The 21,231-nt window shown below is 33.4% G+C and overlaps 1 protein-coding gene across 1 annotated transcript in view; it reads left to right on the top strand.

The window, feature by feature from the left end:
- C10H8orf34 (chromosome 10 C8orf34 homolog) overlaps window positions 1–21,231 on the top strand; it is a 340,888-nt gene that overhangs the window by 65,624 nt on the left and 254,033 nt on the right. The window contains 2 exon segments of the mRNA XM_049781860.1: window positions 11,288–11,435; window positions 13,837–13,968. Coding sequence (XP_049637817.1) covers window positions 11,288–11,435; window positions 13,837–13,968 — 280 coding nt within the window.

Below are 21,231 nucleotides of genomic sequence, written 5' to 3'. Positions count from 1 at the left end.
TTTCTGGAGGAATCCTATTAGATTATTATGCTTTTATTCTTGGGACTGGAGCAGTGGTGCAAGTGGTAAGGCATTTGCCTTGCCCATGCTAGCATAGGACGGCAGTAGTTTGATTGCCCTGCCTTCCAAATGGTCCCCCAAGCCAGGAGTGATTTCTGAGCACATAGCAAGGAGTAACCCTGAGCATCATGGGTGTGGCCATAAAAACAAACAAAATAAATAAATATATAAATAAAAATTAAAATAATACTGCATGTGATTCAGCCTTAGAATTTAAAGTGAATGAGTGATTACATTTTGATTATTGTACTTTATTATTTATATTCTTTATTATAAAACAAGTTAATTATCCCATCTGGATTTATTATCCATAGAGTGCAAAAAGGTTAATAAGATGGCCTTTTATATTTATCACAAAAGAATATCAGACTCAATTTTGTTGAATAGAAAGCAACAAGAACCTTATAAAATGAGGGTATAAATTTGTTTGTTCTTATATAACCATGAGTGCATGTGACTATGAATGTTTGCATTGGCATGTTGTTAAGTGACATGTAAACTGAAAAAGGGAGAATTTAACAAGCACATTTGTGAAACTGCATATGTGTTAGTTGTGTTGTGCTGTGCATCTTGTCTGTAGTGCAATCAATAAAGTGTTTGATAAATACATGTAAAACAATTTATGATTTTTTCATGTTACGTTCAACAAAAAATGCTGTTTTTATTCGTTGTTATTCATTACATTTTCTTTGTTTTCGATATCTCAGCCTTTCAATGTTATCTCAAATTTTAGGGGATTTGTTTGATTTGGGGGGGTACCTTAGCAGGCTGTGCTCAGTTTTTACACCTGGCTCTTTACTCAGGGAGATCACCTTAACTCTTGTCTTTCTCTGTAGCCCCTTCCATCAATTTTTATAAGACAATGTCTATGATCTTCTATTTTATGAAACACAGGTGGTTTGTGGTGGTGAGGTAATTGTGGAGAGATTGGGATCACAGATGCAAATATTTAATAAGACCCAATTAAAAACAAAAATAAAACATGCAGGTTTAGAATGACTTCACTCATCTGATATTAATGCCAATTCTGAACTAAAGTAATAGCACCAAGATAATGTGCCATCTGCGGTTGATGCTTAATATAATTAAAGGTGCTGGGTAGCAAAAGAAATGTTTGACATACCCTTATTTAGTATAATGACATGCATATTTATTGACTTCAAAAAAGAAGTATTTAATAAGGTAGTCTTGACATTTTGGAAGTGATTTTAGTTGTTTTCTGCTTTCTCTTGAGGTTGAGATGCAAAAATAATATCTCTCATGGAGATGAAGTTAAAGTAGTTATGTCGTTGATAATTTATTTATTTTTTGTTTGGGGGCCACACCCAGTGAGGCTCAGGGGTTATTCCTGGCTATGCACTCAGAAGTTGCTCCTGGCTTGGGGGACCATATGGAACACTGGGGGATTGAACTGTGATTCATCCTAGGTTAACACATGCAAGGCAAACGTCCTACCACTTGCACCACTGCTCTGGCCCCAACTCATTAATAATTTTTGAGAGTGCCACAATGTCTGAATGTAGTGGAACCCTTGTTTGATTATTTGTTTCTTTGCTCCACGCCCAGAAGTTCTAGGGCATAGTGCTAGTCTTGGCTCTTTGCTGGTGGTCACTTCTGTCAGTGCTTAGGTTACCATGCATAATTGTGGATCCAATCTGCTTTTGGTTGAGGGTATAGTTTGGGCCACACCAGTGCTCAGATCTCCTGGCTCTGTACTTAGGAATCATGTTTGGTGGCTCTCAGGTACCATACATGGTGCTAAGGCTCTAACCTGTTGCAAAGCACACCTTTCCTATATCTTCTCTCTAGTCCCTAGGATCAAATCTGAGGCATTGCCATACAAATCATGAGCACCAGTACTCTCACTCTCCAGCACAAGGCAGGAATATTTTTTGGAAGGCTCTTTATGCAATGTTCAGTGGATCAGCCACCTGGAATGTGATGCTGTTTGGGTTCTATAGTGTCAGCGATTTTTCTGGCCATGCTATTAGACTCAGGGTATCTCTTGACTAAGGATTGATTGAACTGGGGATTGACCAAGATCAAGTGCTTCAATTAATCTTTATATTATCTCTTCAGTCACTAGGGCAAAATTATTTAACCTGGAATCAGCAAAATCTTAGTGAGTAAACACATTGATGGATAAATACACATTATGAAAAAATATGTTGTATGTAAAAATGGGCTTTTCTGTTTGGGTTTAACAAACAGATTCCATAAAATGAAATGGGTCTTTATTAAAATAACCCAGATTGGCTGATTATTTATTCAATGTTTCATATAATAACTATAAAGATTTACCAACTCTTATTGTTTGTATCTATTAGACATTAAGTTAATTTAATTTAACTTAATTTGAAATAATCTTCTTGCTATTTAATTAGTATTTATTTTCAACTTATAAATCATGTAAATATTTACTATATAGTACAGTTAATATTGATAATAATAGACCTAAATTCTGGCTTTTTACATGTTATATAATAAAATTTATTATTACTATTTATTCATAGTATATAAATTGATTTTAAAAATGTTAAGAACTTTGTTTATAGATTTATACTCAGAATCGTACTTGCATTTGTCAGTAAAAAATTAGAATGAATGAAAAAATATATATTCAGGCTGTCTTAGTATATAGTATTGTCACAAAATTATGCTAGTTAATAACTACATTAAAACATTTTAAATTCTATTTTATAATAAAAACCAAAGCCTCTAAAGACATATTGTGTGTGTGTATATATATATATATATATATAATATATATATATATAATCACAACTGAATGCCATGAAACTATGTAAAAAATATAAAAGTCATAGTACTAAACATATATGCTGTAAATGTATGAGTAATCATAGGCACATTCCATGTAGATTTACCTGTATTCCTACTTTATAGTGTGTAATTTCTTTCTTTTCCTTTATGGGTCACATCCCTCTTTCTGGAGATGTCTATTTGGTTCTCTCTTGAATGCATTTCTTTTTCTAATTCCTAGAAAATGTGCTTTCCTTCTAAAAATGTAATAGTAAACATGAAAATTTTACTTTACACACGTTTTGGAGGACCAAAACCATTTTGTATCAAGGTCATATAAAGATTTTATAGATTGTGGCACAGAGATCAAAGTCTGCTAAAAGTCAGACTGCCACTGAATGTGGGAGGTGCTGGCCATGGAGATCATGGCCTGGAGCAAAGGAAGAAATAACCCTCAAACCTGCAGTAGTTTGAATTGCTACTACTCTTTAAGTTTTAAGTTTTATATGCAGCTGCTGAGAATCTCTCAGCTTCCCCTCCACCACAATCTGCCCTGAAGTAAAAACCAGGGAGTAATTACTTCTGCTTCACTGTGCTTTCTAAGTCCCCTATGTTTTCTTGGCATTGGAACCTAACACAACTTTTACCAGGGAAATGATGGGAAATAGTTCTTAGCCTTTAAAGGAAATATTGGTGATCTCATAAGCTATGACTAATCCCAAATATTTTACAAATACTTCTCAGGCATTATCATATTTTTCTTCCTTGTAGCAATAGACAGAGAGGTTTTATTATCATGCATATTTATTAGATGAAGTATATTATGTAAAAATGGCTAAGTTCCTTGGGGCAGACACATAGTATCAAGGATAAAGTGTTTGCCGTGGGCTTCGCCAATGTGGTTTGATTCCTTGTTCTCGAGTCTCTACGATGACCATCTTACATTCATTTATACCCAGTTTAAAGAATTTTAGAATGGGCTAGATGACTGTTTGTGGGATTGGCAATACATTACATCAAGCAATGGTATTAATGTTTAGTGAATGAAGGTGAAGGAAACACTTGGGTACCAGCTAGTTAGATTTCATACATATCCCTGATGAGATAAATTAAAGCCCATATTCCATTTGGGTACACTCAGGCTCCTGGGTGCTAGTCCCTGGGTGCAATTAGGTTGATTCCTGCATTACTTAGTTTATGACCATCCTGATATGTGCCCATAAAGTTTCTGGAACTGACTTTTTCTGGGCCTAGTTCCTGTGCTTTGCATCTTAAGCCTATCATGGCAGTCTTTATGTTGAAGTGAAACAGCAGTCCATACTAAACTTAGAATCTAATATTCCCTTCTAACAGCTATAGCACAGTGAATAGGATGTTTGCCTTGCATGCGGCTGACCCTTAAGGATTCGATCCCCAACATCCTATATGGTCCTCTGAGCCTGCAGGGGTAAAATCTGAGCACAGTCAGAAGTAACCCCTGAGCACTCCTGTTTCTGGCAAAAACAAACGAACAATGAGCAAAAACACCCACTGGTCTAAGAGAGTTCAGTGCCTGTGTCTAATCACAGTATCTCTATTTTATTTGTTTATATTAGCAGACCTATTGGTATAACTTAATTATGAATTAAATCCTCTGTGGCTGACAGCTAGTCTAGTAATCTAGTTTAAAAGTGTAAAATTACTTCCTTCTTCTTTCTTTCTTTCTTTCTTTCTTTCTTTCTTTTCTTTCTTCTTTCTTTCTTTCTTTCTTTCTTTCTTTCTTTCTTTCTTTCTTTCTTTTTCTTTCTTTCTTTCTTTCTTTCTTTTCTTTCTTTCTTCTTTCTTTCTTTCTTTCTTTCTTTCTTTCTTTCTTTCTTTTCTTCTTTCTTTCTTTCTTTCTTTCTTTCTTTCTTTCTTTCTTTCTTTCTTTCTTTCTTTCTTTCTTTCTTTCTTTCTTTCTTTCTTTCTTTCTTTCTTTCTTCTTCCTTCTTCTTTCTTCTTCTTCTTCTTCTTCTTCCTTCCTTCCTTCCTTCCTTCCTTCCTTCCTCCTTCCTTCCTCCTTCCTTCCTTCCTTCCTTCCTTCCTTCCTTCCTCCTTCCTTCCTTCCTTCCTTCCTCCTTCCTTCCTTCCTTCCTTTCTTTCTTTCTCTCTTCATTCTCCTCCCTCCTGTTCTTTACTTCTTCCCTTCCTTTCCTCTATATCTCCCTCCCTCCTTGCTTCCCTCCCTCCCTCCTTTCCTTCCTTCCTTCCTTCCTTCCTTCCTTCCTTCCTTCCTTCCTTCATTTCTATTTCTGTTTACTCAAAGATCATTTTTCAAATCTGAGGATTTAAATGTTTCTCTCTGGTAAAGATGTTTTTGTTAAGTTCACTTAAAATTTATTTAAGTCCCATTGCTTGTGGATCTATGCGTTGAGTGTGAAGAACGAATAATTTATTTTAACATATAATAATCATAACTTACCTTTTGTCTAAACAACTACTAATATCACTTTTTCCAGACATAATTTACTTTTGTTATGATTAAACTTGTTCTGACTTTAATCTCATGTGCTTTATATAATATAAAACTTTTGTTATTAGGATATATTTTAAAATATAGCAGTGACCTCAAAGTAAATAGTACCTAGGATACAAAAGCTACTCACAGAATGGGAGAAACTATTCACCACATACCCATCAGACAAGGGGCTAATATCTAAGATATAAAAGTTACTGACAGAACTTAAAAAGAGGAGGTCATCCAAACCCATCAAAAATGGGGAGAAGAAATGAACAATTTCTCAATGAAGAAATACAAAATGCCATAAGGCACATGAAAAAATGTTCCACATCACTAATTATTAAGGAGATGCAAATAAAAACAACAATGAGGTATCAGCTCACACCACAGAGACAGGCACACATCACAAAGAACAAGAATAATCAGTGCTGATGGGGATATGAGAGAAAGAAACTCTTATTCACTGCTGGTGGGAATGCCATCTAGACTAGCCCTTATGGAAAACAATATGGAGATTCCTCAAAAAAACTGGAAACTGAGTCCCATATAATCCAGCTATACCACTCCTAGGGATATACCCTAGGAACACAAAAACTTAATACAGAAATCTCTTCCTCACACCTATATTCACCACAGCACTATTTACTATAGCCAGAATCTGGAAATAACCAAGATGCCCTTCAAAAGATGAATGGCTAAAGAAACTGTGGTACATACACACAATGGAATATTATGCAGCTGTCAGGAGAAATGAAGTCATGAAATTTTCTTATATATGTATGGACATGGAAACTATTATTCTGAGTGAAATAAGTCAGAGGGAGAGAGACACACAGAATAGTCTCACTTATCTATGGGTTTTAAGGAAAATAAAAGGCATTATTATAATAATGCCCAGAGATGAGGGCTAGAAGAACAGGCTCACCATATAAAGCTTACCACAGAATGGTGAGTGCAGTTAGAGAAATAATACACTAATAAATCCCGTGACAATGTTATGAGTGAGAGAAGTAAAATGCCTGTCTCAAATATAGTCAGGGGATGGGGGAGGAGGGAGAAGTTGGGCATTGGTCAGGTGGGAATGTTGCACTGGTGAAGGGGATTTTTATGACTGAAACCCAACTGCAGTCATGTTTGTAATCATAGTGTTTAAATAAAGATATTATTAAAAATAAAAATAAAATAAAAATCTGTAGCAGCAATGACTTGGTTTATTACAGATATAAAATATCTTCTACAGACACTGATAGGGACACCTTGATTTACATAAAAATTTTAAATTACATTTGTACCTTTTTTAAATTTTTTTCTCTTTATTTGAATATCTTGATTACATAAATGATTTTGATAAGGTTTCAGTCATATAAAGAACACCCCTCTTCACCAGTGCAACATTCCCGCCGCCACCATGTCCCAAATCTCCTTCCATCCCACCCCACCCCCACCTGTACTCCAGACAGGCTTTCCATTTCCCTCATTCATTCACTTGATTATGGTAGTTCTCAGTGTAGTTATTTCTATAACTGTGCTCACCACTCTTTGTGGTGAGCTTCATGGAGTGAGCTGGTGTTCCAGCCCTCCTCTCATTGTCTCTGAGGATTGTTACAAAAATGACTTTTATTTTTCTTAAAACCCATAGATGAGTGAGACTATTCTGCATCTCTCTCTCTCCTTCTGACTTATTTCACTGAGCATGATAGATTCCATATACATCCATGTATTTCATGGATTCATCTCTCCTGACGGCTGCATAATATTCCATTGTGTATATGTACCACAGTTTCTTTAGCCATTCGTCTGTTGAAGGGCATCTTGGTTGTTTCCAGAGCCTGGCTATTGTGAATAGTGCTGCAATAAATATAGGTGTGTTCCTAGGGTATATCCCTAGGAGTGGAATAGCTGGGTCAAATGGGAGCTCAATTTCCAGATTTTGAAGGAACCTCCATATCGCTTTCCATAGAGGCTGTACTAGACGGCATTCCTACCAGCAGTGGATAAGAGTTCCTTTCTCTCCACATCTCCCCAGCACTGATTGCTCTCATTCTTTGTGATGTGCGCCAATCTCTGTGATGTGAGGTGGTATCTCATCGTTGTTTTGATTTGCATCTCTCTGATGATAAGTGACGAGGAGCATTTTTTCATGTGTCTTTTGGCCATTTGTATTTCTTTTTTATCAAAGTGTCTGTTCATTTCTTCTCCCCATTTTTTGATGGGATTAGATGTTTGTTTGTTTTTTGTAAAGTTCTGTCAGTGCCCTGTATATTTTGGATATTAGCCCCTTATCTGAAGAATGTTGGGTGAATAGTTTCTCCCACTCAGTGGGTGACTCTTGTATCCTGGGCACTATTTCTTTTGAGGTGCAGAAGCTTCTCAGTTTAACGTATTCCCATCTGTTAATCTCTGCTTCCACTTGTTTGGAAAGTGCAGTTTCTTCCTTGAAGATACCTTTAGTCTTAATGTCATGGAGTGTTTTACCGACGTGTTGTTCTATATACCTTATGGAAATCAATGGCCTTTTTATACAACAATAATAATAGGGAAGAGATGGAAGTCAGGAAGGCAATCCCATTCACAATAGTGCCACACAAACTCAAATATCTTGGAGTCAACTTGACCAAAGACGTGAAGGACCTATACGAAGAAAACTTTAAAGCCCTACTCCAAGAAATAAGAGAGGACACATGGAAATAGATACACTTACCCTGCTCATGGTTTGGCAGGATTAACATCATTAAAATGGCAATACTCCCCAAAGCATTATACAGATTTAATGCGATCCCCTTAAAAATACCCATGACATTCTTCAAAGAAGTGGAACAAACACTTATGAAGTTCATCTGGAACAATAAACATCCTTGAATAGCTAAAGCACTCCTAGGGAAAAGGAAAATGGGAGGCATTACTTTCCCCAACTTTAAACTGTACTACAAAGCAATAGTTATTAAAACAGCATGGTATTGGAATAAAGACAGACCCTCAGATCAGTGGAATAAATTTGAGTTCTCAAGAACACTCCCCAGGCATACAATTACCTAATTTTTGACAAAGGAGCAAGAAATCCTAAGTGGAGCAGGGAAAATCTCTTCAACAAGTGGTGCTGGCAGAACTGGTTAGCGACTTGCAAAAAACCAAACATAGACCCCCTGTTAACAACATGTACTTTTTCACTATTAATTCATATTTTTGGCCTTCCGACTGTCCAGAGTTTGGCCTGCATATAATTCCCTGAATTTCTGGCCAGTTAGACCAGTGGTTCAGTATAAGGACCCAAGGATGTGGTATTTCTTGGACTCTGCTGGTTTATGTCCCAGGAGTGACCTGGGACACCTCTCCAAGATGCTTGGGCATCTCCATGGCTACTCGCAGTGCTGCTGGGGGACCATTGTGTACCATTGGAACAACTTGGAGTTGGCTAGATGCAAAGCATATGCCTAACCCTTACAATTTTCTCAGATCTTCAGTTTATTGAAAAGTAAAATGAATAACAGACATTTTCCTTATAATTTGTTATTTTTTTAAATAATATCTTCATTTAAGCACCATGACTACAAAGATGATGGTAGTTGGGTTCCAGTCTTAAACAGAACACCCCCCTTCACCAGTGCAACATTCCCATGCCCAGTGACTCCCTTCTCCAACTTCCCCCACCCCCTGCCTATATTCGAGACAGGCATGTAAGATTAATAGTACAAGTACTTGGGCTCTTTAGAGGTTTCAGAAAAAACATTACTGTGGCTTTAAAACCCATTATCTGACCTAATTTTGCTTTATCTAGATGCTCAGGCCTATGAGCCTGGAGGAATTTTGTTAGGCCTTCTTTTGTTTTTTCCTCTTTGATTTCTCATACTTTTTAAAATGTTCAATTCATTTTTAAGGAACATAATCCATCTTTTCTACAGAAGCAAAATCTGAAAAGTTTCAAATTGCACTCCATTGATGTATAATTAGAATTTAAGTGAACCCTGCATTGCTTATCACAGGAAGCAGGAATGACCTCTTTAGATGTAACTATATAATTAAAGTTTTAAATAACAGGAAAAAGAAGACCTGTGACACCTAGATGCTTGCTTATCAGTTTTGGAAAGTATGATTATCTATGATATTTGTCAGTTAAATGTTTTGCTTAAAACTGTTTATAATAAAATACATTGCTCTATTTAGTATTAATTTTAGTAAATATTTACATTTGGGGATAATTTGAGTTATGTATGTTTCTGAGATAAATTTATAATCTTGTCATCTATAAAATAGTTTCTACACAAAAAATAATGTTTCCCTAGACTATTATAAATATCAGCATATATTCCTGAGAAATTATGATAGCATTTTCTTTCTGTTTTTGTATTTGTTTTGTTTTGTTTTTGTTTTTTGGGTCACACCCAGATATGCAACCAGAAATGGCTCCTGGCAGACTCGGGAACCATATGGGATGCTGGGAGTCGAACCAGGGTCCATCCTTTTTTGGCTGCTTGCAAGGCAAACACCTTACCACTGCGCGATCACTCTGGCCTCTGAGAGTATTTTCTGAAGGATATCAGAAGATTATTGTTTGCTTATATGATAAATCTACAAATCCTTCTTTTTATTATTTGCTAGTATAATACAGGAGTCTCGTTTCTAATATTTCCTCATGGTCAGTAAACCAGGCAGGGGACAAGAGTGGGTATACAGTGATTAGGGCTTTTCCTTTCCTTTCAGTATGCAACTGATCCCTGACATCTCATTTGGTTTCCCAAACACCCCCAGAAAAAAATTCCTGAGTACAAAGCCAGGAGTAATTCCTGATTATTCCTAGGTGTTGCCCAAATACCTAAATAAATAAATAAATAAATAAGTAATAAATAAATCAGACATTCATCCATTCATTCAGTAGGCATTTGACATCAACTATGAGCTGGATCAAACTCAAAGCCCTAGGAAGAGAGTAGAAGTCAAACTAGACAAAGTCTTGATTCTAATGCTGTAGCAGCATAAAGAGACTAGCATAAAGAGATGAGCAAACATTAAGTCAAATTCTAAGGAGTGCTAAGTTTTCTATTCCTCATAGCCATTGCTTCTCTTGAATCTAAACTTAAAATGACAATTGGCAGACTAGAATTCTGGGCTAAAATCAACAAGAAGAAAGATGACTGATATGAATGTAAAATGGGTAACTGGGTTCACAGTTTCACAGTCAAAAATGACATACATGTGATGTGGCAGCTGTTCACCTGAGAGAAACCTGGGGATAGTAATTGACACAAATTGAAGTTTGCTCTTTGCTGATCCAGACTGAAAAGAAAAGAATGTACAGCTATTACCCTGAGGTTGGTTTCTGTTCAATTTAAGAAAGCTTCAGAGTTCTTCTAAAATGCAACAACTTGCTTTTGCTTACAGAAAACTTGATATTGCTTAACTCATTTAAAAAGTAGAAGGAGAAGAGAATGAATAAGTATTTATCAATTTTTTTGGGAAAGGAAATTCTGCATGTTTTAAACACAAATTTAAGATGCTTTTTGCTGTTGTTATCTGTTAATGACTTCTTTTATTCCAACAATCCTTTCTTTACTTTTTGATATTTATATGTAATTTATCTAAGAAGGAGAAATGACATTAGTGTATTAGGTGTATGGTAAGGCTTCTACAATATTTAGTATGTAATCTATCAAAGTTTATAATTTATTATATAATTTCTGAAATTAAACTTGTTAGACTATACATTTTCAAAAGTACACAGATTAAATTTTAAGTATATTCTTGGCCAATTGAATTAAAATATACATATATCATTCTATATATTACTTGCCCTTACCATTCATTTTAGCATAAATTAAACAATTTACTGCTCTGGATTTCAAAATAGAGATTTGTATTTACATGCAAATATTGATAATAGGGATATATTAGTTGGTTTATATAAAGTGAGTAATGGAAATAATACTTAGCAGTAGCTCTGTATGTGTTCACTCTTATTATTAGATATGAATGTATTCTCTATTCTTTCTTCAGGAATTAATGACAAAGTTAATAACAGAGACACCTGACCAGCCAATCCCTTTTCTCATTGATCATCTTCAGTCTAAACAAGGACACCGTGGACAACTCCAGAGAACTTTATCTGGGTCTGCAGCTCTTTGGGCAGAAAGTGAAACCTCTGGTAAATAAAAAAAAATTGTTTATACTTTATTTTGATAAGAGATATTTTGGATCATAAAAGTCTTATAATTCTGAAAAAAGAAATCTAAATGTTTACTGAAATATCATGTATTCACTGTTGACTTAAATTACAGTCTATATAATTTGAATATTATATCCATTCAATATATGGAAATCTTTGTATAAAATTGAATAGAAATAAGATTTAGACTTGTAAGAAAAATCACACGATGGATTCAAACTAATTATTCTAAATTTTATTTTCTATTTATGAAGAGTTTGATTTAATGTTTATAGCTTCATTGTATGGAAGGGCAATTTTCTTGTTGCCAGATTGATGATTCTTTTCTATTTCACCGAGTTTTTATCTACAGTAGTAAATGAAAACCTAGGAAGATTAATTTACTTTTTGGCCTTTAAGGAACCAGTTTACAATAGCCCATCTTGTATACACTGGTGATACAATTAGATAGTTTTCTTTGCTTTTAAAGTATAAGGTCATTAATGGTTAATCTTGTATAAGAAATCTGGTGGTAATGAGATGTAATTATGTATACCAAAACCATAAACATTAACACCTTTGTAAACATGTGACTTAAACTGTAATGGCTAAATTAAAATAATGTGAGTTTCTGACTACATTTTTGATTCTGTACATTAATTTGTGTGTCACTTTCAAGCTCAATTTTCTCTTTACTTATTGCTTGAATAATTCCAATTGCTATGGAAATCATTGCCGGAGTTCCATATAAATATATTAGTTCTTTTTATACTTGGATGACATCCTCACTTCTTTCACGTTTTATGGGAATCCATAAACATGTCTTTCTCAATGTATTTTTTTCACAATGGTTCTTTTTTGGGGGGGTGGGGGCTTTGGGCCACACCAGTAGCACTCAGGGGTTACTCCTGGCTCTGTGCTCAGAAAACGCTCCTGGCAGCCCTTGGGGACTGTATGGGATGCTGAAGATTGAACTCAGGTCTTTCTTGTGTTGGCAATGTGCAAGCAAATGCCCTACTGCTGTGCTGTCATCCAGGCCCCTGGTACTATGGTTTAAGACTGTACTGGTTTTTGGTCATTATGTTTTTGGATTATGTTTTCAGACTGCACTTATATAGTAGGGATTCTCCATACAAGTGATTTATTTAATGTGGAAATTTAGAATATGAGGTTTTGACATACAAGAGAGGAAACTCTATATACCTTTTTATTTTTATTTTGGTTTCTTTTTAACTCAGATTCTAAAGAAAATGAATTGTGGGCATGTTCTCTAGTTTATAAGTACAGAAATGGCACATTATGTGAAGGAAGAAGAGATGAACATAAACTCAATGAAGCTCAAAATTATATAGTATTGTAGAGGTAGTAAAAGAGCAAATACTGTATAATTTTTCAGCTAAACATACCTTTCTTTTAGCATTCTTATTTGTGCACATTTTAACTAGATCAGTTAAACTATGCAAGATTAAACTAACAGATTGGCTGGACTAGATGCTATCTGAATGTTTGAGTAGCAAACAATATACTTCAGCTGATTTAGGGAAGCTTTTAGAAAAATCAATTTTCTTGTAGTTGTATGACAAACATGCTGGATATCATCCTGAAGTTGCTCTCAGCAACTAGATAAAACTCATAGTTCTTTACCACCTGGTTATCTTACATCATATCTACATCCTTAATTGTCTCAAAAAGAAAATGTCTTATTCAAGTCACTTAGATGTAGTCTTACATAATATAATCCTAATATGGACATCCCTTTAGTTTATTATATTCTATGAAATGGTTTAAAACAAATTAGAGATTCTATTTTCATTTAACTGGAAGAGATTATAGAAGGTATAACATCAGTGGAAAGAGATCATGGAATTTAGATTTATGACTAGCATAAAGAGATAATGACCAGTTATTAGAGAGTAACAGAAAGAAAGGAGCATAATATTAGAACTCCTATTTATTAACTTTGGTAATGGTGTAAATGTTTACTACAATTGCATGTGATATTGGACTAAATTCATAAAAGATATTAAGTCTAGTTTCTTTTGATGAATTCAAAGAATTTCTCAGGAATTAATTCTGGGTGGGTAAAAATTGGGAAGATTTAGGTGTTGACAGGAATTGAACCAAGGTGGCTCTCATGTGCAATGCAAACACCCAATCTGCTGTACTATAACTCTGGCTACTAATTTTATAGTTTGATCTGATCTTAATCATGAATCAGTTATTTCTTTCAAATTCAAAATGCAAATTTATAAGGAAAATTAAGTGAGGTGTACTTTTGGATATTGGAATTGATATTGATATACTAACATATGAATTTTTCTGTTTTTCTAATGATTTTATAGATTTAGTTGAAATAAATAATTATATAAGTATATATATTCATATTTGTTTGTTTTAACAGAACATAAGGGAACAAGAAGGGACATAAGAAATTATGAAAAGCCTTGGCAATTAAACGCAAAGAAGCCTAAAAAGTCAAAAAGTGACCTTGCTGTGTCTAATCTTTCTCCACCATCTCCAGAATCCAAATCATGTAAGGAAGTTTGTCATTCAAATGTCAGTGTATGTATGTAATTCTGTGTTACTAACAATTAAAGAAAAGGTAAGAATTGGAGCCAAATTTTCTATGTAACTGTCCTGTTAATCACAATGAATTTTGTTTTTATTTCAGAATTTTAGTATATATTTTCCATATGTGTAATTGCATTAGATTTTGTTTGAGTATACTAAGTTTTTAGAATGTAAAGTTTCTGGTGATATTGCTGACCTCTTATGGTGGCATTACAGCATTGTCTTTCATTAAAAGAACACTAAACCTACACTTATTTAGCAAATTATATAAAGGCAAACAAAATGTTTTAGAAATAAAGCAAAGGGAATTTCTGTTTAAAATATTAAATGAAATTAAAAAAAATTTCTTCCATACTGGTTCTAAAGTCTTTATTTGTTCCTAAAGATCTTAATTTACTTGTTCACTGTGGTCAGTATCCCTTTTCTTTACCGCCCTTTCACTTTCCCCACTGTATTATAATCATTGGTACAATATACATAAAATTAAGATGTATACCAATATATTGCTCTGAATTTTTTACAAAAGTATTTCTAAAATTATTAAATGGTCCTTTAAGTACTATAATAATTTTAATGTATATAGTGAGACAAGTGATATTTCTAAAGTAGTACTAAATAACACAAAAGTTATAAAGAAAATAAAAAAGTTAAAATGTAATTCCAAACAAAAAAAATGTATCCTTTCTACCAACAAAATTAGATAAAGAAGAGCAGATAAACAAAGGACAAGTTAGAAATACCGAGATGAAATAGCAAATGATAGACGTAAGTAATATATCAATAATTACTATTAATATAATGGCTAAATATTTCAAATACAGTACAAAGATATTCAGATTAGATTAAAAATGTATATATTTTTTACAAGAAACATATCTTAACAACAGGACACAGTTTAAAATACTGAATATATTGGGATCAGAATGGTGGTGCAGGGTGTAAGGCATCTGCCTTGTATGTGCTAGCCTAGGATGGACAACGGTTTGATCCCCCAGTGTCCCATATGGTCCCGCAAACCAGGAGCAATTTCTTAGCACATAGCCAGGAGTAACCCCTGATCATCATTGGGTGTGGACCCAAAAACCAAAAAATAAAATAAAATAAAATAAAATACTGAATATAAAGAAACCTGTATGGCTATATAAGACAGTTAAAATTTATAATGAAGGATATTACTAGAGATAATGAAGGGTTGATACCTAAGTTAAGCACTTTAAATCAAAATGTGCACAGAAAAAAATAAAATAAATGGAATGAAATGATAAATTACTGAATGGGAGAAGGTGTTATTCCTTGCTCTGCACTCAGAATTGCTCCTGACAGGCTCGGGGGACCATATGAAATGCTGGGTTTCAAACCATCATCCGTCCTGGATCATCTGGGTGCAAGGCAAATACCCTACTGCTGAGCTATCTCTCTAGAGCCTTTATTGCTTTTTTATTTATGTCTTTCATTTGGGATCATTCCCAATTTTTTTTAGTTTTTGTTTGTATTTATTTTATATTTTGGAGAGAGCTCATATTCATCAAATGTTGCATTTGAACAAAGTGGAGATGATATGTATTTAACACAATTTTTGAATAAAAGAAAGAGGCATGCATATATATAGAAAATTGCATAAACATGAAGAAATGAAAATGGCAGTTTCATGTATGAAACTAAAAATGCAGGAGACAAGAAAAAAGAGTTCAATAATTCTGTGGTAGCTGTTAATACAATATTTGGGTGTTTCCAGGTATAGTTTAAGTTATAATAATAAATTATAACATTTAGGAGAAACTTTTGGATAAAATTAAAATTTATTCGATTTTAGAAGCAGAATTTTAGAATCTAATCTATTGGACTGGAGAGATCATACGGGGATTGAAGCACACTTGCCTTGCATGCTGCTGACTTACGTTCAATCCCTGGTACTTACTGGGTCAAATCTGGTGCATGGAAGTAGGAATATATTTATTCATCACTACCCCAAGTACTAATTTTATTTTTATTGTTAACTTGAGCAGCACTTAAGCATCAGATTGTAAAAAAATTTGCCTTAACTTTTCTCAAATACTTATTTCATGGGTGTTCTATGAGATCTCTATAATAAGCAGTTCTCCATACTCAATGGCTTTAAGAACATCAGTATGCAATTTTTAGGTGTTGAATGGGCATTTCATCACTAATCTTACCTGTGTTCCAATGGGATAATGCTTTCAGTTGTTAGGTTTCCAAAGCCAGGAATGATTTGCAGTTGGGTGGTTATCTAATGATAATAAATGTGACTGACTTAATACATATATACATATACATACAAACATACATACATATACTCGAATTGTGAGAGTATGAAATTCTGTTAGTGTAATATAATTTTTGGAAAATTTGAGAATTTTTGATGGAGAATGGAGAATTTGCTCCAAAAAGGTTAACAAAAGTATCAATTAAATTTAAAGATTATGATAAAAGCATTGTATTATATTTGTCCTCTTCTGAGTTCCTTCTCCTTTATGCTTTATGCCTAGATTTGTCTCCAGGGATCCTGGGAAGACAATCTTTGGGTATTTTTATATGCCTATAACACTTTGTTTGTCTGGTGCCACAACTTGTGATGCTCAGAGCTTATTCCTGGCTATGTGCTCAGAAATCACTCCTGGCTTGGGGGACCATATGGGACACCAGGGGGTCGAATCTTGGTCTGTCCTAGGCTAGTGTGGGCAAGGCAGACGCCTTACTGCTTGCACCACCACTCCAGTCCTACCTGTAACTCTTTTTTAGAATCTTGATCATAACTCTGTCTTCCTATCACTGCTTGCAGTAGGATGTGTAGATGTTAACTGACATTTCTATTCTCAAGACTTCTATAAGCAAAGAAATGAAGAGGAAGAAATTGCATCCTATTTCTTGAAAATTTTACATTTATTAAATTACAGAAGTAATAGTTTTATATTTTTACAATAAAATTTTTTGAACATGAGGTCAAGGAAATAGTTCAAACCACTTGATTGCTTACTCTGTATGTTCATGGGCCTGTGTTCAATCCCAGAACTTCATGTACCCAAAAATCACTGTGATGACCCTAATGGCCTGTGGCAGCTCTTAGCTGAGCAGTGTTGTGTCATTCAGGTGTAGGATTGAACCCTCACCTGTTTGGCCAAATATTGCTAGCAGTGATGCTTGGGAAGTCTCTTCCACCAAATAAAATTCAAATTTTAACAGAAGGTAATTTCTTCTAACAGCTTTCTCAAATTCTACTTCTTCTTGTAACAGTTTGTACCTTTTCATTTCTTTTGATATATTTTGCATTTTTCTTTGTACAAATATATAAAATACATTGCTTTAATTTATGATTTTTATTTTAAATTATTCCTAAACTTATTTTTCTAATTTTAAATGTATTAGGAATCACCTCCATACTAATAACTTATGTTCAAATTCAAGTATATATACTATATATAAGAATACTGTACATAGAATTATTGTGCTATAATTTATTTATTCTCTTATTGAAAACCAGTTGGACTATCTCTTGATAATTTTGTCAATTTATTTGCTAAAATGAACAAATACCTCATACATTCTGCTAAAATAAGCAACCTTGTATAGGCAGAAGTAAAAGTTTTATTTAATTATATAATTTACTAGATGTAAGATTTCTCAGTATAGTATTTATTGTAATAAATATTGATTGATGCACAATTTTAAAGGTTGAGGAAAGATATAGTTGAGTAGTGAGATTGCATTTCTTCTAGTCTGACCATAAATATTTTTTAATTTGTCTTTATAAATACAATAATATATATATGGTTTTAAATAAAGGAGAACTAAATGTACTTTTTGTTCTCCGCTTTTCATGTTAAAACATTTTTCTGTCCTTTTAGATGTTTCTTCAGCTGCAAATGGAAATATGAACATTACTTTCAGAAGGTTCTCTTTTACTTTAATGTGAAGCATATTCTTCTGACCTCCTTTCTTATCTTTGGGTGTTGTCTTGGTCCCATCTCTTCCTCACAGTGAAGCCATGCAGTTATTTTAATTGCTGGTGGAATGTAAGCTAGTTGTTGACACTATTTTAATATCACTTTTACTATATTAAGGAGCATTTTGAGAGTAAACTCTTGAAATTTCTGACAATTTGCTTCTATTATTAATAATTGTCTTGTTTCCATCTGTTTTCAATATACCCAATCACTTACACATCACCAAGTATGCCCTTACATAAATGTTCTCAGTATAACCAAACAATCAAGTAATCTATTATTTATCACTGCTTATACTTTATAATTTATTTCATTAAAAGGTATTTTAGAGCTTTCTTGGCTGTCCTCTGACTCTTGGTTGTATTTTTTTCTGTTTTCCAGTTTTCTCCTGACACCTTTCATTGTTATTCTAAGGGTTTATTTCTTCTATTTTTAATGCAGTTTTTATATTTCCTAAATAATGTGTCTTTGCTGTGGATAATTTATTTACTAATTTCATGAAGTAACTCCTTGAGAACCTCTTTGAAAAATAGTGATTGGAACAATCTCTAGGACAGACCACATTTTAGGACACAAATCTAACTTAGATAAATTCACAAACATAAGAATTATATCAAGCACCTTATCAGACCACAATGTCACAGAGATCAAGATTAATTATAAAAAAAGAGAAAATCTAACACCTGGAGACTAAATAACATGCTGCTCAAAACAGTTGGATCAAAGAGGAAATAAAGGAAGAAATAAAGAGATTCCTGAGACTAATGATGATGAAGAAACAAATTACCAAAATCTATTCAACACAGCAGAAGCAGTAATTAAGTGGAAACTCATAGCAATACAGGCCTACCTAAAGAAAGAAGAAAAAGACAAAATCAAAAATCTAAAGTTACACCTTAAATATATGGAAAGCCACAATAAAGGAACCAAAACACAAGTAGAAGAAAATAAATAATAAAAACTAGAGCAGAAATCAACAATATAGAAACAAGAAAACATACACAGAGTTGATAACCAGGAGCTGGTTTTTTTGAAAGAATAAACAATACAGAAAAAACATTGGCAAGTTTCACAAGGAAAAAAGGAAAAATGCTCAAATAAATATGATCAGAAATGAAAGGAGAGAGAGAGTAAAAAAGACCCCCAAGAAATTCATAAGAGCTTATTTTGAACAACTGTACTTTTTTAAGCTAGAGAACCTAGAAGAAAGGGGCAGATTTCTGGAAACATATAGTCTCCCAAAACTGAACAAGTAGAAATAAAAAGTCTAAACAGGCCAATCACAACTAAAGAAATTTGAACAGTAATTAAGTATCTCCCCAACATAAAACTCTAGTACGAAATAGATTTATGGATAAGTTTTATCAAATATTCAAAGAAAAGTTACTATCATTTATCCTTCGACTCTTCCAAAATATCAAATAGGTGGGAATCCTCCCTAATACCTGAGTGCAGTCAAGGAGAGCAAATACTAACCACTTGAGATCCGCAATGTTACGTCCCTTTATTTATTGCTCAAGACATAACACATAGGACAAGCAATCAAGTTAATAAACTTTCACCGTCACATATAGAGCTTTCATTTAAGACTATTTGATCACTGCTGTGAATTTTATTTTTTATATTAACAAAAACATATTTTAATTATTTTATTTTATTTTATGGTGTAAAAAAAACTTAGGCAAATTTGTAGAAGCAGCTGTGGACCGGTGTATTATAAATATACTTTGGCCTCACAGGCTGGTTGTTCTCAGCCTCCATCTCTTGACAGCGTTTTACATTGCACTATTTGCTTTATAATATTTTTTCTTGTTTTCTTCATCTAAAAACTATGTGCGTCTTATGGTCAGGTGTGCCGTATAGAGCAAAATATATGGTAATCTTCAGAAGAGATTTGAAGAGATTTCTGTTGCATCTTCTTTCAAATGTGTTATTAATATTTATGATAGAAAATTATTTTATTTTTACATGTAAAATTTTGGAAGATATTTTCTTGACCATTGTCTAAAACTTTTTGTCATGATAGGGCTTTGTTTGAACTAGAGACATTTACTGAGATCTTTCAATCCAAAGCAGAATGTTTCTTCTGCCTTTATAATTTCTCATTAAACCACTTTGACATTTTAATATTGACTCTTTCAATTATAGTTTAGTTAACTTGGCTGTATGTTAATGTTTATGATTTTTGTGTACACTCTCTTTCACTGTCCTTGCATCAGTTCCAGTCCACTTCTTCCTCACCTCATCTCCTTCCACCCACCGCTTGGTAATCTCAGTTCTAGAGTTTTAAATTCAATGGTAATCTCAGTTCTAGAGTTTCAAGTTCAATAGTTTATTGTATTTAGATACTCCTTAGTTTTTTTATATAACACACATCAATAAGATTGTCACATATTTATCTTCATTTTTTGATGTATTTCACTTTATATAAAAAATTAAGCTCTATCCTATAGCAAAAGGCAAGATTTAATCTTTTTCCTACATACATTTAACTGTTTCCTACAATAGTGTTCTATATGTATATGTAACAAATATTTCTTATCAATTCATCTGTATATATGTATATATAATAATTTTCACTAGTACAAGGTCATATTTCATTGTCATTTTTTATTTCTCTGATAATCAAATGAAAAACATTTTTAATATTCCTTTTGTCATGTATTTATTAATGAATATCTGGTTCATCTTCTCTATGTTATGATAGGGATATTCTTTAGTTGTTTAACTTTGAAGTGCTTTATATATCTTATATATTTGCTCTTTGTGGTAAGCAGATATTATCTTCCTTTTAGGAAAGTGTCATTGAATTCCTCTTGCACCAATATTTTTGTTTGTTGGAGCACAGTTTATTTCTTTTATTTTAAGTTTATTTTTTGTGGAGTGAAGTCACCAAAGAGAATACTGTGGTAATATCCAGTAGATATTTATGCTCTTTTTGCATGCTAAAATCTTGAAGATATTTTCTTGATCTTTACCTTGAACATTTTTGTGATCACAGGGTTTTATTTGAATTAGAGACTCTCAATCAAAAGCAAAATTTATTTCCTCAGAGTTTATTACTTTGTCATTGGCCTACTTTGACATTGTAATATTTACTCTTTTTCCTTATAGGTTCTAAGTCATTTGAATTTTATCACTCAGATAACGGCTTTTTTAAATTTTATTTCTTTATGGTTGTAGAATTCAATACATTCAAGTCAAGTGTTCTGTTGCTGTCTTGATGCTGAATCACATCCCTGTCCACTCAAGATCTTTTCCTT

The sequence above is a fragment of the Suncus etruscus genome, chromosome 10, assembly GCF_024139225.1.
Source record: "Suncus etruscus isolate mSunEtr1 chromosome 10, mSunEtr1.pri.cur, whole genome shotgun sequence".
NCBI lineage: Eukaryota > Metazoa > Chordata > Mammalia > Eulipotyphla > Soricidae > Suncus > Suncus etruscus.
This window is presented reverse-complemented; position numbering and strand designations above follow the sequence as displayed.